This window comes from Pseudonaja textilis, chromosome 8, assembly GCF_049901715.1.
Source record: "Pseudonaja textilis isolate UNSWEBS1 chromosome 8, rPseTex1.2, whole genome shotgun sequence".
Lineage (NCBI taxonomy): Eukaryota > Metazoa > Chordata > Lepidosauria > Squamata > Elapidae > Pseudonaja > Pseudonaja textilis.
In genome coordinates this window covers 16,295,627-16,312,820 of record NC_141997.1, presented here as the reverse complement: position 1 = coordinate 16,312,820, position 17,194 = coordinate 16,295,627, and the positions used below count along the sequence as shown (strand labels likewise).

General features: G+C 39.5%; 1 protein-coding gene across 2 annotated transcripts in view; it reads left to right on the top strand.

Annotated features, from left to right (window-relative positions):
• Positions 1–14,941, top strand: part of AKAP17A (A-kinase anchoring protein 17A) — a 90,232-nt gene extending 75,291 nt beyond the window's left edge. The window contains exons 1-5 of one of the 2 annotated variants that reach the window (XM_087938404.1): positions 3,981–4,198; positions 7,590–8,730; positions 11,060–11,208; positions 12,135–12,375; positions 13,136–14,941. In XM_087938404.1, the coding sequence (XP_087794530.1) occupies positions 7,969–8,730; positions 11,060–11,208; positions 12,135–12,375; positions 13,136–14,035 (2,052 nt within the window). In that variant the 5' untranslated portion in view covers positions 3,981–4,198; positions 7,590–7,968 and the 3' untranslated portion in view covers positions 14,036–14,941. Of the gene's footprint in view, positions 1–3,980; positions 4,199–7,589; positions 8,731–11,059; positions 11,209–12,134; positions 12,376–13,135 lie in introns of those variants that run through there. The other variant, XM_087938406.1, reaches the window with a different exon arrangement.
• The last annotated feature ends 2,253 nt before the right edge of the window (positions 14,942–17,194 follow it).

The window sequence follows — 17,194 nt, the reverse complement described above, 5'->3', positions numbered from 1 at the left end:
CGTTATCTACAGGTTAGCGCATATCCAGTCCCAGTCATCCAGCACCTGTTACACACATTCGAACCTGGCACCATTTTCACCAAACTGGACATGTCACAGGCATACCAACAGTTCCCGTGGATAACCAAACAGCTGACTTACAGACCATAGTTACACACAGAGGGGCATTCAGATGTAAGCGTCTCCAGTTTGGCGTAAGTGTAGCCCCAGGTATTTTCCAATCACTGATGGAGCGAATCCTCCAAGGTCTCCCCGGCGTAGTGCCATATTTCGATGACATCTTAGTCACAGCCAGGGACAGACCCCAACTCATCCAGAGAGTCAGGGCAGTATTAGAGAAGTTCAGGCAGCATGGCCTCAAACTAAAACGGGAGAAGTGTACCATCGCCACTAGACAGGTGGACTTTCTAGGCTACAGGCTAGACGCCTCAGGCATCCACCCGGTGGAATCGAAAGTCAAGGCCATCCACGAGGCGCCCACGCCTACCAACAAAACCGAGTTACAAGCCTTCCTGGGGTTATTGAACTTCTACGCTTCATTTCTCCCACACAAGGCGTCAGTTGCTGAGCCATTGCACAGGCTCTTAGACAGAAACACACCATGGCACTGGGGACCCAAAGAAAACCAAGCATTTGTGGCAGTCAAATCTCTACTCACCTCTGAGGCTGTCTTAATACAATTTGACCAACGCCTTCCTTTGGTCCTAGCCGCAGACGCATCCCCTTTTGGGATAGGAGCTGTCTTAAGTCACAGGCTCCCCAATGGCTCCGAGGCACCAATTGCCTTCTTTTCAAGAACCCTTTCAGCGACTGAGCGTAATTACAGCCAGGTTGATAAGGAGGCCTTGGCTGCAGTAGCAGCAGTCAAAAAATTCCACAAATTTCTATTCGGACACCAATTCGAACTTATTACTGATCACAAGCCGCTTTTAGGATTATTATCAGGGGAAAAGCAAACCCAGATATTGTCGCCTAGAATGACCAGATGGACCTTATTCCTGGCGGCTTACTCGCATACAAACTGGTCTATCGTCCCGGTAAAAATCTAAACCACGCTGATGCCCTCAGCCGCTGCCCTTGCCAGCCCCAGTCGAGGACCCAGCTCCTGTGCATGCCATTTTTGATGTAAACGAACTCAAGCTGCCGGTGACTGCAGACGACATAGCATCACATTCCAAGAAGGACAGAACAATCGCCCAGGTTCTGGACTGGGTAGGGAGGGTGGCCGGAAACTAACTATTCAGTTGATTTTGCCCCATTTAAAACTCGCCAGCTAGAGCTCTCTAAGTTGCAGGGATGCCTATTGTGGGGTACCAGAGTGGTCATACCAACCACCCTTCGCATACCCGTCTTGAAGATGCTGCACGAGGGCCATCCAGGAATCGTGCGGATGAAGGCGTTAGCTCGAGCTACGTCTGGTGGCCCGGGATGGACGATCAGATCGCCAAGTGGGTAAGCTCGTGTCGACCCTGTCAAGAATCTAGGGCAGCCCTGCCAACCGCCACACCCACAAAGTGGGAAAGTGCCAATGCCCCGTGGTCACGGCTTCACATCGACCTGGCCGGGCCAATGCACAGCAAGACCTTCTTGGTGGTCGTGGACGCCTATTCAAAATGGATAGATGTGGCCTTACTTCACACGACCACCACACAGGCAGTTGTTAAAGCCTTGACTCACCTTTTTGTAACTCACGGACTCCCTGACACACTGGTATCCGATAATGGCCCCCAGTTCACCTCGAACGAATTTAGTAGGTATGTCACAAATCTAGGCATCAGACACGTCCTCACGGCCCCTTTCCACCCGCCAGCAACGGGTTGGCGGAACGGGCAGTCAGATCAGCCAAGGAGGCGTTAGCCAGATTCGGCCCAGTGGGTTGGCATTCTAAACTGTCTCAATTCCTCCTAAGCCAGCATACCACACCGTGCACAGTTACGAACAAATCCCCGGCTGAGCTGCTGATGGGGAGACGCCTGAGGACTGCCTTAGACAGGCTGCACCCCCACTACTGTCCAGACACCCCTTTGGGGTCCGACAGTCTGGCCAGGAATTTCGCAGTTCAGGACCTAGTGTTTGCTAGGAACTACGCGGGGGACCCACTGTGGGTGGCCGGGAAGGTCGTGGCCGTCACAGGTCCGAGATCTTATCGGGTCCAACTTGAAGACGGGCGTGTGTGGCGAAGGCACCTGGACCAGCTGCGGGGACGACGGAGCAGCCTGACCGGCCCAGACCCGTCTCCACCAGATGAGCCGCGGGCTCCACACCAAGATCCAGCTGGGGATCCCCAGAGGGACCAACCTTCTCCAACGGAGCAGAGGGAGCAGGCAGTAGACCGGGACTGCCAGCCGGGAGCGCCACCGTTTATCCCCAGCGAAGGCAGAGACTTTTCCCTGGCTCCAGTTCCTGCACCGAGCCCTATTCGCCCCCCTACGTACCCGGACCAGGGGTCCGCGAACTTGTCTTCGCCCAATGACCCTCCTGAGTTACGTCGCTCGGGTCGCCAACACAGACCACCGGCGTATCTCAAAGACTATATGTGTTCCCATCTAGGGGGAAGGGGTGTTATGTCTTGGGAACCGGTTGGGGCTCCAACCGGGTCCGCTCTTTATGCAGATTCAACAACCGTTCCTATTGGCTGGCGCCGTTTGACAGCCGGCATATAAAAAGCCGGCTGTCAAGCCAAGCCAGCCGTTGTTCGCACGCCAGTCTGCCCGTCACCGGCAGACGCGACAACCACCGGTTCATCAAATAAACATTGTTAACCGTATGCCCTGGTCTAGCCTCTCCTTTCCTTCGAACTACAACAAGAACGGAAAGCAACGGTGGTGGAAGGTCTCCCGATATGAAGTGCCTCACCAACGCTGAGGTCAACATCCAAGCTGTCGCTGCCCACCCACCTGATACAAGGGGGGAATTAAATCACCACCGAAAAGACGGCCTAGCCATTTTTTCGGGGATCAAAAAAAAAATAAGGCCTGGCCTTATTTTGTGAGAAACACGGTAGGTAATACAGGAGGTCCTTGACTTACTAACCGTTCATTTAGTGGAAAAGTTACAATTGCCCTGAAAAAACCTGACTTATGACAGTCATGTGGTCAAAATTCAGACATTTGGCAACTGACTCACATTTATGAAGACTGCAGTGTCCTGGGGTCATGTGATCATCTTTTGCAATTATCTGACAAACAAAGACAATGGGGAAGCCAGATTCATTTAACAACCTGATTACTAAATTAATAACTGCAGTGATTCATTTAACAACTGTCGTAAGAAATGTCATAAAATGAAACAAAATTCACTGGACATTTCTCACTTAGCAATGGAAATTTTGAGTTTAATTGTACTCCTAAAACAAGGATTACCTGTGCGAGGGTGAAGGTTCTTTCTTGGAGCTTTCGGATTGGATTGGATTGGATTGGATGTTTTGTTATCAGGCTAGGCAATATCTTCAGTAGAATTTACGGGAGGTCAGTGTTCTCCTGTGTCAGTTCTTATGACACTAAATCCCCTAAACTCTGCTGAAGATGTTACTCAGCCTGATAACGAAACTCACAAGCTCAGAGAAGTACCTTCTTCACCCACATCCTACATTCGAGTTAGAGCTGCAGATATTCGCCACTATGGGAAGACTACCTGAGTAGTACAGATACGTATTCAGAATACATGTAGCTCAATCCTGCACCCTAGTGGTTGAAGTTTTGACGCCAGGCATATATGGCACCGTTGTTTGAAACGGACCAGTTTACAATCTGCCCGTTTTTCCTACCGCCATTTAAAGCCTACTGACTTAAAGAACACGTCGTCCTTTCAAATATTTTATATGTGTATGTGTCTCTCTGTGTTTGTGTGTGTGTATTAAAGACACATAAGAGCTCATGAACCACTGCTGACAGCTAACGGGATGCACGGCGGAACAAGAAGCTGTTGGAAAATTAAGTGGGAGGGGGCGGTTAAACCGGCGGATCTACTTCCGGAAGTCTAAGGAACGACTTCCTCCCCTCTTTCATTGATCTCCCGAGAGAGCGGAAGTGTTTTTGTTTTGGTGCCGCTGGGCAGTGTGGGAAGGCCGGTGTCGTCGGTGCGCCGGGCCGCGAGGTGCCGGAGCCTGGAGGTGGGAGAGGCCCGGAGGGAGGCAGTGGCTTCCTCCTGCTCGCCTGGGACAAAGACCGGAGAGCCGGGCCGTTGCGGATCGTTGCGGGTATGTCCTTCGCCTGGCGCCCTTCAGCGGCATTGGGAGAGCTTCCATCTCCGCCCTGCCCGCCTTCATGGGTATTGTAGTCCCAGGAGCGAACTGAATGGGGTTGCCCTTGGTCTGGGAGCCTCCTGGAGCCTGCTTGGAGGGTGTGGAGCGGGAAAGCGAGCCGACCCGGCTTCCCTCGGCTTTCCTTTGGCCAACCCGCCCCCCGCGCTGGATCCAGAGGGGGACATGGATGGAGCGGCGCCCCTCAGGAGCTCGCTCGGAGTCTGTCTCTCTCCGTTTCTTAAAGCAGGGGTCTTCAACCTTGGCTACTTTAAGCCTGGAGCAGGGATCTCCAACCTTGGCCACTTGAAGCAGGATCTCCAACCTCCAAGCTTTGCTGGCTGGGGAATTCTGGGAGTTGAAGTTCTCCAGGCTTCAAGTGGCCAAGGTTGGAGACCCCTGTCTTAAAAACGACGCTACATTTCAAGTTGTAAACGGCCTTCAAAGATCCTAATTCCCCCGGGGGTGGGGAGGTTTGTAAGAGGCCCAGCTCCTTGCTGCATGACCCCAGGGACTCGGCCGGTAATTGCCTCTTCATGGCCAACCTCCCTGGCATCAGCTGCTGGCTCTCTTGCAATTCTTTGTTGTTTTGTGTGTTTTCAAAAAACAAGTTAATTGTAAAGCTTCCTGCTGTGGCCTTACATCAAACTTAAGAAGAGAAGAGAATTCTTTATTGGCCAAGTGTGATTGGACACACAAGGAATTGGTCTTGGTGCAAATGCTCTCAGTGTACATAAAACAAAACAAAAAAGATACCTTTATTTCTCTCTTTTTTAAAAAAATATTCTCTTTTCCTATTTGCTCTTCTCACAATAAGAATAGAATAGGCAGAGTTGACTGAAATTATTCTTCGACTAATAGTTGTATTTCTGGGAGAGTTGAGTGTGGCTGTCTCCAACCCAGCTTTTATGCTGGCATGAATTCTGGGGCCTGAAATCTGATACATCTAATGCATCACATTTGGGAAGGGCAGGTTTTTTTCCTCCTACCTCTTGAGATCCCAGACAGCTTTTTAAATTCATCCTGCCCATAGGGCCCCTTTATCTATCTATCTGTCTATCTATCTATCTATCTATCTATCTATCTATCTATCTATCTATCTATCTATCTATCTCTATATTTGTTTTCTTAAGTTTTTGCGGGTACTTACATGTATGTTATTCAGGTTTGTTTGGGTATTTTCCCACGTCATTGTAGTTGTGCTTTTAAAGTTGTAGCAATGTTTCGGCAGATGATGGCAGATGAGATTCTGCCGAAACATTGCTACAACTAAGCACAACAATGGCGTGAAAATACAAACAAACCTGAATAACATCTATATATATCTATATAAATATATAGATATATATAGATATATAGCTATATATATGTTTTCACAGGTATTTATTTATATGTATGGTATTTAGGTTTCTTCAGGTATTTTCCACGTCTTAATATTTGTGCTTTTATTTATAGCGACATTTCTGCAGAATCTCATCTGCCATCCTCAGGCTTGTGTCTTGGGTTTTTCTTAATCTTGTGTATCAGGCTTGGCAGCCGGTTTTTGTTTGAATTTGGTGCTGGCTTTTTGCTTTATTTGAGTGGTTTTTTTCCCCATCCTGATTGGCTGGGAGTCTAGGTCTGTTTTTATTGGTCTTCGAGTTGCTGTGTTCTTGATTAGTTGGCAACATTGTGTTTTGTGCATTGGGGTTTCTTAGTGCAGCTTGGTTTCTTGTGAATGGCGAATAATTATTAGGAAGCTAGGCTTTATTTGGGTAGCTGGCTGGGACGTGTTTAGGCTGTTTGTGTCCAGGTGCTTGCCTGGATTGTGGTATAGAGATTTTTTTGTTTGTGAGCGCAGGCTTCCAGATGATTGATAGTCTGGTGGAGTCATCTTTTCTATTCATACTATTAGGTCTTTTATCAATTTCTATGGCTTCTCTGATGATTCTGTAGCTGGGGTTTTCTATAGTAGCTAGGGTTTTGGTGCCATTGAAGTCGATGCTATGACCTGTGGCTTTCATATGTTGGACTAGTGTGGAAGTGTGTTCCAGCTTTTTTATTGCATTCTTGTGTTCTTCAAGGCGGGTAGTTATCCTTCTATTGGTTTGTCCTATGTATGTGGCAGGGCACATTAAGATGTGGGAACATACCCGAAGAAACCTAAATAACATACATACATATATACATACATACATACATATCATTTTAGAACTGTTTTTATAAATTTTCAGCTTGCATAGACAGACCATGTATCTGAAAAAAAGGGGGCAAATTAGGTTTCTCATCTATATGGGTGATGTGTGCTCTTCAAATAGATTTAGTTCATCTCAGGTGAATATAATGCATTGGCTTCATAGACCTTTAATCTGAGTCAGAAAAACCTCTGCGTACCTTTACTTTCCTTTAAAAATGAAGAAGCATTCTGTGATGGCTTAGTGGAATTTAACTATAAACTCAGTAGAAATTCCTGTTGTTCAGATCCCCAACTTAAAGGATAAGATTTGCTAAGAAGGAAAAGAAATCGAGACAGGATTTGAACATTTGTAATTAAAATTATACAGCAATGGCTACTTGGGATTGACTTCTGGCATCTATAAATAATTATCTTGGGTTTTCCTTTGGCTTAGGTAGGGCTGAATTATGGGAGTAATTAAAAGTTTAGATTTGATTCTATCTTAGTTCTATTCTATTTCTATTTTACTAATATATTATGAGATAGAATATTCTTTTCTCCCTCTTATTTAGTTCTTGAAATTTGCTTTGGAAGATTGGAAGAGCCTATGAAGAAGATGTGGAGAGCATGAAAAATAATTTGGCTATTTTTCTGATGTTTAATTTTAGCAGCACAATCTTAAACTCAATTAAATTAACTCAAGTTAACTTAGTGTCTTTTAAGAAGCACTTGTACCTTTAAGTAATTTATTTTGCTGAGGATGTAACTTGATGCACATATGAACATAAATTTTGCTCAGTTTAATTTTGAACATACTTTATCTTGCCCACATATTTGCTTGGAAATGCATATGTATTATTTTAGGATCAGGTTCTGTTGAATTCAGTTATTTCTAGATAAATATGTATGTTATTGGGACTTAATATAATATAACTTGACTATGCCTTTTTGTCCTTAAATAAGCTTGTCGTGACATTTAATTTATTTAAATATTACTTTGTTTTATTATATTTTGTTTTATGTGGTACAATTTTTCATAGGATGTCTGGATTGTGGGGTAAATTGAATATTTCAAAAAGTGATTTAAAGGTCAATCTAACATCTAAAAGTCTGCTAGATTTTCACGAACAATTCTATGTTTGATAAAAACTCTGTAAACCTGTAATTCATCTATTTCATTTTTTTTAATTTTAGATTTGGGTTCTTCTGAAAATACTGGAACTCATCTCTCTTGCTTGTGATCCATCCTATAATCTGCAACCTGCCTGAAGGCCATAGCTCTAGAAAAATTCTTTCCTCTTTATAAAAACGAACTACTCCCATAGCTTTAAAATTCATCTGGAGAATTCATATTTTAAATTTCTTGAGATTGGAATATTCAAGTATATTTTTGGAGAGAGACAGACATTGTAACAGTAGAAGAAATAGGACTTGATCTATAACCATCAATGTAATTTTTAGGAAACCATTAAAATGGTTTATATTTATATTAGAAAGGGGACCATTTTTTACCAGTGCCTACAATATAGATAAGCCGCTTACTTTTCTTGCAAGCATTATTATTATTGTAGTTATGGCAGCTGCAACAATAGTTCATGATACTTCTGAAGCTGTAGAGCTTTGTGCTTCATATGGCTTATACCTTAAGCCCATTACGAAAATGACTATCAGTGTGGCACTTCCACAGTTAAAACAACCAGGGAAATCCATTTCCAACTGGGAGGTAATGGAAAGGCTAAAAGGAATGGTGCACACTCATCAATTCTCAACACTACGGATTTCTAAAAGCACCATGGATTTCATCCGATTTGAAGGAGAAGTAGAAAATAAGAGTTTAGTTAAATCCTTCCTGGCATGTCTAGATGGCAAAACTATCAAACTTAGTGGCTTTTCCGATATTTTAAAAGTGCGTGCTGCAGAATATAAAATTGATTTCCCTACACGGCATGACTGGGATTCTTTTTTTCGTGATGCAAAAGATATGAATGAAACTTTGCCAGGGGAAAGACCAGATACTATGCATTTGGAGGGCTTACCTTGCAAATGGTTTGCATTAAAAGACTCTGGCTCAGAAAAACCAAGTGAAGAAGCTCTCATTAAAGTATTCAGCAAATTTGGAGAAATACGTAATGTGGATATACCAATGTTGGATCCATATAGGGAAGAAATGACTGGCAGAAACTTTCATACATTCAGTTTTGGAGGCCATTTGAATTTTGAAGCCTACGTTCAATATGAAGAGTATGCAGGTTTCATCAAGGCTATGAATGCTTTGCGAGGGATGAAGTTGATGTACAAGGGTGAAGATGGCAAAGCAGTGGCTTGCAACATAAAGGTGATGTAGTTCTGAACTCTTCTTCATTTGCAAAAAGAATTACTCAATTTGAGGCAGATATTATGCTAATTTCTATTTGGAAACCATTTTTACTCCTCAGGATGAAAAGAATAAATGCAACATATTTTAGCAAATCTTCAAAATTACTAATCAGATATGTCTACAAATAACTAAGCAGGTATCTGTTAACTTTCAAGAGATAGTAGAGGGAGTTTATAACTTTATAAATGGTAATGCTCCAAATTCAAATGATAATAAAGTGCATATTACCAAAATACAGTCACCAATTAACTATAAGTTTAGAAAATGTAAGTGAAGCAAAAACTATACATTTTTATGGAAGATATTTTAAAATACAATTATAAATATCCATCTTCTAATAGATGTGCTGTTCCTTTGAATATTTTTATATTTTTCCTCTATGCACACACTTTACAAGCAAAAGGGAAAAGCAATAACAACATAAATCAGAAGTGGATAACTATCTTCAACTACCAATCACTTATTTATTTAGCCTTCTCATGATTTGGCAAGAGAGCTGTGCAAATGGTATAATGTCTTTGGAAGGTCAAAGCAACTTTTTTTGGCCTCTTTTGGGTAGAGTTTAAATGTGTGGCTTACGCATTGGAGAGGCTTATTTGGTCCTAAAAGCCTTCCATAGCAAATATATATATAAAATTGGGTTTTATATATATATATATATATATAAAAACCTAATTTTTTTCGAAGACTCTAGAGATTTTATGACATGAAGATGGTGCTTTAAACTTTTGCACCCTTAAGGCACTTACTTTGTCATCTGAAATTTTCCCAAAGTTGCAGAAAAGGCAAAATTTCCCGTCTCCTAATTCAAGGTTATGTGTTTGAGATTGTTGTAAGAATACTATGCTTCTAGTATGTTATTGTAAGAATACTATGCTTCTAGTATTCTGGCTCTTGGGTGATTCATGAGTTATATATGCTGTATGGAAGTAGACAAAAATAGTTTTGCAAAGAGTTGCCTCTAGATGAGATGGTCAGAAGATCTAATAAATGAATAGTAATACTGCATAAATAGTCATTTTCCCTAGAATAACTCAAGAGAGCTTCCTTGCCAAACTCCTTGCCAGTAGTTTAAAATTTATATGAGAAACTCGGCTATGGTAGCCATCACACTTGATTTAGAGGTTACCCTTTCTGTGTTTAGATTGTTAACACATATTAATTTGCATGATGTGCAGGTCTAAAAAAATTACAGTTTTCATTTAATATTAATTGGGAATGGAAGCTCCATTATTGAGTGATATAATAAGTTAAAAAACATGTGACCATGACACTTAGTGACTGGCAGTCCTTGTCATATAGTTAAATGGTAAGTCCCACAACTTGGGACTTACTGCCAGCTTCCGCATTGACTTTTCTTGTTGGAAGCTGGTAGAGAAGATTGCAATACACCATAGAACGTTGCAATACTCATAAATATGAAGGCCAGTTGTAATTAACGGACAATGGTTCAGCGCCACTGAAAGTTTGAGCAGTTGCTGAACGAGTGGTCATTAAATGAGGATCATATGGGCTCAATTCCAAATCCCACTAAATGCAACAGAATTTAGAATTTAGTTTGCAGACAGGTTATTTGATAGATCCACATATTAAGACCACAGAGGCAGGTACACATGAAAAGGCCTTTTCTATAGTGGCCTCATTCTTAGGTGCAGGATTTTATTAGAGACTTGGCTGTGCTCAAATGGATTTGTTAAAGGCAGTATATTTCAATCCATTATTAAATTTTTAAATGGTGCTCTGTATAGTTTAATATTTTAATTAAAACTGGGTTTTTTAAAATTTTAGTTGGAATTATATTTGAGGCTGGTTTATTTGTTCTACATGTAATAAATTTCTATTTCAAATTCCTAGTTTATATGGCATATGGATCATTTAGAAATAGTTCAATTTTTTAAAAAAATATTAGGTTAAAAACTTTTACAGCTAATTTGAACACCATTAAAATAGATGGAGGCTGATGGAGCAATTAAAAAAGGAATTAAAAAATGCTCTATTAAGAAATCAAAGTTTCCTGCATGTCTCTATTTTCCCACAGTAAATAAATTCATTTGTTAATTTAACGGGTTATAAATATCAAGGGAATCTCTAACCATTTATGTAATAACTATTGATTGAATAGTTGCACTGCAAAAGGATTATTTTCATTGTATTGTTTAAAATTCTGTCTCCTACTCTGGCTTAGTTCAGAGTAGTACTGTTTTAATCCAGATTCAGAAAGATTCTCCACTGATCTGAGGTTACTAACTTTAATAAAAATGTTTTTTTTTTCCTATGTCTGTAAAAGGTTTCATTTGATTCCACAAAACACCTGAGCGATGCATCAATTAAGAAACGTCAGCTTGAAAGACAGAAGCTCCAAGAGCTTGAAAAACAAAGAGAAGAGCAAAAACGTAAAGAAAAGGAAGCAGAGGAAAGACAAAAAGAGGAAGAAAGGTAGGTGCCATTCTTTCGTAGGAAATATAAACATTAGATTATAACCTTTGCCAAATCTGGAAAAATGCATTTATATGTATATTGGGGATGGAGTTTGTGTTTATAAACTATAAAGATATTTCAAACTAATTTATATTTCATGAGATTTATAGGAAGGTATATTTTCAGATATTGTAATCTGGCTTGGTTAGAATTGGTTAGAACAATTCTATGCATCCCTCTCAACTATCAGCATAATATAGTATTAGCTTTTGCACATTATAAAGTAAATTATCTCAGTAAAGTAAATGTATCTCAGTGTACCAGATATTTTCTTATAATTAACTTGAGATATTAAATCTAGATTGATTTCTATCATTCATATGCATGTATTTAAGGTATTAGAAAGTTCTCCGAGGTGTACTGTTGAACATATTCAGAAAATAGAAGCCTCCAATCTTGTGTAAGGCTAGTTTTGAGAATTCTATTGGGATTCCATCCTGTAAGTGGCATGAAAATTGTTCATATTCTCTAATTTTTACCTATTTGTCATAAATAACATAGGTGTTCATGTTTAGGAATGGAGAGATTCAAATAAAATGCAAATTCAAATATAAAAAAAATGTAAATTCTTGAAGTTATTTGCAGAAATGTCATGATATGTTGGTTCTCACCATATTTTATTTTAATAGAAAAACAAGAGGTCTGTATTCCTTGGACTAGACATACAGCAGTTTGCTTTTATATGCATTTTACATCAATAAGGCAAATTACTTTATTATGTATTTGGTTTGATATAAAATGTATAAAAAGATGTAAGCTTGGGGCAATTCAATTACGGCTGGTAAAATAATTTTACATTGCTTTAATCTTCAAATGAGTATGTTTGAATTTCAAATATAAGTAAACACGGACACCTGAAATTGTAATGTATTATGCCTTTCTAGGAAACAGAAAGAACTTGAAGAATTAGAAAGAGAGAAGAAAAGAGAAGAAAAATTGAGGAAGAGAGAACAGAAACAAAAAGATCGTGAAATACGTCGAAACAAGAAAAGACTTGAAAAACTTCAAGCCGAAGAGCAAAAAAAATTACAAGAAAAAATAAAACTAGAAGAGAGGAAGCTTCTTTTAGCTCAAAGAAATCTTCAGTCCATTCGACTAATTGCTGAACTACTGAGCAGAGCCAAGGTAGCTCTTTTTTTAAATTTTCCATAGAAAAATCTCCATACCCCAGGAAAAGAATATTTGTAGTAGCATATGTGAAATATGTACTTATACTTTTACTAAACATATGCGTATCATTTATCAGATGCCTCTGATTTTCTGTTTTTCCCAGTTGTTGTATAAGTCACTATACCAGTTACTGATTTTTATGTCAGCACTGGGATTGGATATCAAGAGCCATTGCTTCAGTTTCCTCAACTATGGTAATCAAAAGTACTTGTTTGAGTGCAGTACACAAGGGTTCAACCCATATTATAATCTTGTCATTATATTAAGGACTTTTGGATTAAGAAGACCCCTGAGGGCTTTGGTTTTATTTGTCAGCTTCATTGTATCAGATTGTCCCTATTTTAGGATGTGAATACTGTAATGGTATTCATGAAGTATTGAAATTCTAGTAATGCGTTCTAACAATTTTTCAGGGAACAAATTCACTCAGGCAATTGGTGATCTCCCTTGGTTGGAGATTTCTTAAAATCTCCATGTAAAAGTATAAGGAGTAAATAAACTTTTAGTCTGACACTTGAGGTTGATTCATGTTAATTCCTCGACATTGCTTTAGGTTGATCTATCTCAGGAGCAATTGAATTTTATTAACACTTTACACATTTCACATTAAAAAAACTTTATTAGATTTACTTGTCTATTACATTCTTTTTTTTAACTGATACAAAGTTGATTTTATTATGGAATGTATATATTTCTTTTTCTTCAATATTGGTAGGCAGTAAAGCTTTTGGAACAGGAACATAGTGAGGAAAAAATCCGCCTTCAGCAGCTGGAAGAGAGGAGAAAATTACAAGAGGCAGAACTCCGACGAGTCGAGGAAGAAAAAGAAAGAGCTCTTGGACTGCAGAGGAAAGAAAGGGAATTGCGAGAGAAATTGCTCAACAACCTTATGAGCAAGAAAATGGAAATAATTCCTGTGAAGAAGTGTGACCCTAATACAGTGCAGTCTCCCACTTGGAAAAGCCTTGCGAGTGTTCCCCATTGCATCACGCCTACCTCAGTGCAGCCCGTCTTGTCTCAACCACTTCATATTTGTCAAAGCAGCATAGCAGCTAATGAAAGTTTTCCTCATCCAAAGTACATAAATGGAAGCTTCCACGAGGAAGGTCTTCAAGACACTATGATCAATATTTGCAACAAAGATAAGGTTTCTGACAAAAGTAGTTTGGATGTCCTTTCCAGTGTACCTGCAAATCAGCAACACAATAGCACCTTGGATCATGAGAAGATCCTTTATAAAAACTCCTTCTCCGAACAAGGCAAATGCAACAGAGAGCTAAGCATGGGGAGAAGTCATTCATACAGAGACAGAGACGTCTGTAATCACCAGAGCAAAAATAAAACTGAAAAAAGCAGACACAGAAGAGACTTAAGCAGCGAGGATGAGAAATGCCGAAAAGAAAGGCGTCCTTATAAAAAACACTCGAGAAAGAGTAGCAGTCCTCACCAGAGGAGTCCAAATTTGGAATATACCCGACAGAGACAGACAATTAGTAGTGACAGAGATCGGGATAAAAGAGGCCGCAGCCACAGCCACAGCCACAAGAGCACTGGGAAGAAACAGAAACATCGGAAGAGATCTTTGAGCAACCAAAGAAGCACTTGGAGTAGGTAATAGAGGAGTTATCTTTTTCTAAGGGCTATTTTGGAAAAAAGAACTGCAAAGATATCTGCTTTGTCTGCCTCGCAGAGAAAAAGGAAACTGAATTTTTTACTTGAATGATTTGCAGACTTAAAACATTCATAGCACCCTTTTCAAAGCATATCTTTTTGTGACTTAATTGTCAATGGTTTCCTGGCTGTTGATTTTGATTGTTCTTGCTCACATTGAAACTGTGATAGCCAGATTAGTTTCACTTATTTCCAGTATCCAGTTGGGTTCTTTTTAGTTGGTAATGACTGTAATCATAGCAGTTTGTTTAGAAATTGGCATGTATATGTTTCTAATAAAAATGTAAACTTGATAGTTACTACATACTTGGTTGGTTAAAACTCAGTAATTCCATGCAGGACTTTTTGCTATCTTGACTGGTGCTAGATGCAACCATATTTTTATATAGTGCTGTAATGCCTTCTTTGCTATTTTTGCCAACTGAATTATTTCCTTGACCTTGAATGGTCATGTTGTTTTACAGGTTTTGAAGCTGTGTTCCATTTCAAAGCAAATGTTCAGGATTTGGGTGGGAAAGAGACTTCCAAGAAAGTAGATTACATCGTTTCTGATGTATCAATATTTGATTTTCCCCCTCCCCTTAAATGCAGTTTTGAGGCATCTATATTTGAAAGAAGGGCTTTTCAGCTAAGTAATATATATGTGTGTAATGTTCAGGTTCAAAGTTATATTTTCTCCCTTTATAACATCTTTGCTTCGAGAAATGAAGCTCAGGAATTTCTCCAAAATATTTTCATAGTGCAAACCAGCTTTCTTACCATTTAATGGTAAAACTGCAAAAGCCATTGCCAGTGAATACGAACTGCTTTGTGTCTGGAAATAATAAAGATCTATACATACTACATTAAATATGACTTTGCTTGTGTTTGAAGTATTATTGACTTCTACAGAAGTCATCCCAGAAAGAAAACAGTTGCTCTTCCTGCAGTGTCATCCAGGCCTGCTCCTTCCCCAGAGCCATCTCACAAATAGGCGTTGCAACTGGGAAGGTTCAGAGGGCAGGATTCTGACTGCCTTCACAGAGCACCAGCTCGTCACCCCACCAAAGTGGTACCATCAGAATGCCAGTTTTATTTCACATAGTTATCTACTGTGTAAAACAATTCTACAAAGCTAATTGATACAGAAATTCTAATACTATTCTGATAATAATACAGATTTGAACAAAGCAACATAAAGATGATTGAGGGCAAAGAACCCAATGGTCTGCCATGGACCGCAGGTTACTGCGGTTGCAAATTGAAAGTATGCAACACTATAAATTACTTTTGAATCTCAATGTTTATCAGCTTGTGACTACCATTTGGAAGTTAAAATTTACATGTTTTGTTCCATTAAACTTTAGAGCTGAGCAATGCCTATGGATTCATTCTTTTTTATGCTTTAGAGCTTAAATGTGGCTCCTGTCTGCAATACGGGGAAGTGGCTAGTTTTTCTGAGGAACCAGGAACCAGCTCTTTTAATGTCACGGGTGCAATATTGGCATGCTCCTAAGCACCTTTTGGAGACTGAAGACTGCACAGCCCTAGCGAGCACATTTAACAAGCGCTACCTTAATGGTTTTTATGGTAAATGTCCAAAGCTGATTCTGCAACAATATTTTCTCAACTAACTCAACTTACCTTCATCCCAGAAGAGGCCATGAGAATTGAAACATTTATTTACAGTACATAGACATCTTTCAAATTTATACAGTATCCCATCTAATGAAAAATTGACTCTGGGCAGCATACAACAAGACTGTAAAACAGTTAATATATAAACATAATTAGAAGTAATCCTTGATTTATAACAGGTTGTTTAATGACTGTTCAGAGTTATAACGTGCACTGAAAAAGGGACTTATGACATTTTTTCAAACTTATGATCATTGCAGTATCCATATGGTCATGTGATCAAAATTCAGATGCTTGGCAACTGACTCATCTTTATGACAGTTGGAGTATCCTGAGATCATGTAACCTTTTGTAACCTCACAAGCAAAGTCAATGGGGAAGCCAGATTCACGTCACAACAGTGTTACTAACTTATCAACTACAGCGATTCACTTAACAAGAAAGATTGTAAAATGGGGCAAAGCTCACTTAACAAAAGCAACAGAAATTTTGGACTCAGTTGCAGTCGTACGTTGAGGACTACCCGTATTACAAAAATTAAAAGATCACAGACTAAGGGAGAACAACAGATGTTCATAACAATGGAGCATACCTCCCGGGACTGATGTCATTACAAGGTATTGAAAAACTTCCAGAAAACCAACTGGGATAGAGCCAGCCACAGTTTGAAGGGAGGAATGGGGGAAGAAAATGAGGGTAGGTACCATAACAGAGAAGATCTGCCTTCTGAGGCTGACCAAATGTAGCTCTCTAGCAAATGGAACCAGTAGTATGCTTTCTTCTGCTGGATCTAAATCTATAAATAGAATATTTAGATGGAATAAATATTGTTTCTGTGGTTTTTAATTTCCATATGCATCTTGCCTTTGTTACTCCTATAATATATTAACAAAATATATTGATTTATATTTGTTAAGAGTAATATAGTAATTAGAGTATTGGGTTTGCTTTTCAGGGACTTAAGAGTTGAAGCCTCATCAAATCCACATATACTGTAAAACTCATACTTCATCTTGGTTCAGTCATGTTTTTTCCAGGTGACTTTTACATTGAAGAGTTGCTGATCAGAGAACAGCTGCTACTAGTGACTTTGAGACTCATTTCCTGGGACTTCTTTTTAAACAGTCTGGCTCAGCTAAGCTTAAACGCAGAAATTTACAAGAATGAAAATGTCTGTAGCTGAAACAACTCTGGAGGATTCTTACAGATTCAGTCTTCTATTGCCACTAATCAACCAGATAAAAATACTTTTAGACGAAGTACTGATTTAAATTTATTAGCAGATACTAACATCTCCTAGTTAAAAAAAATATGTTCCCATATATCAGAACTTTTTTTGTCAACTGTAAGTGAAAAAGAGGTTCTGGTTTGCATCTACTGAGCCTGAAGAGAGTATTCTCTTATATTCTTTTCCAGAAGCAACTTAAAACAAGGACAAAATAATTCCCTGAAGTGAAATGTTTTAAAAGCTATTTGTCAGTAAATT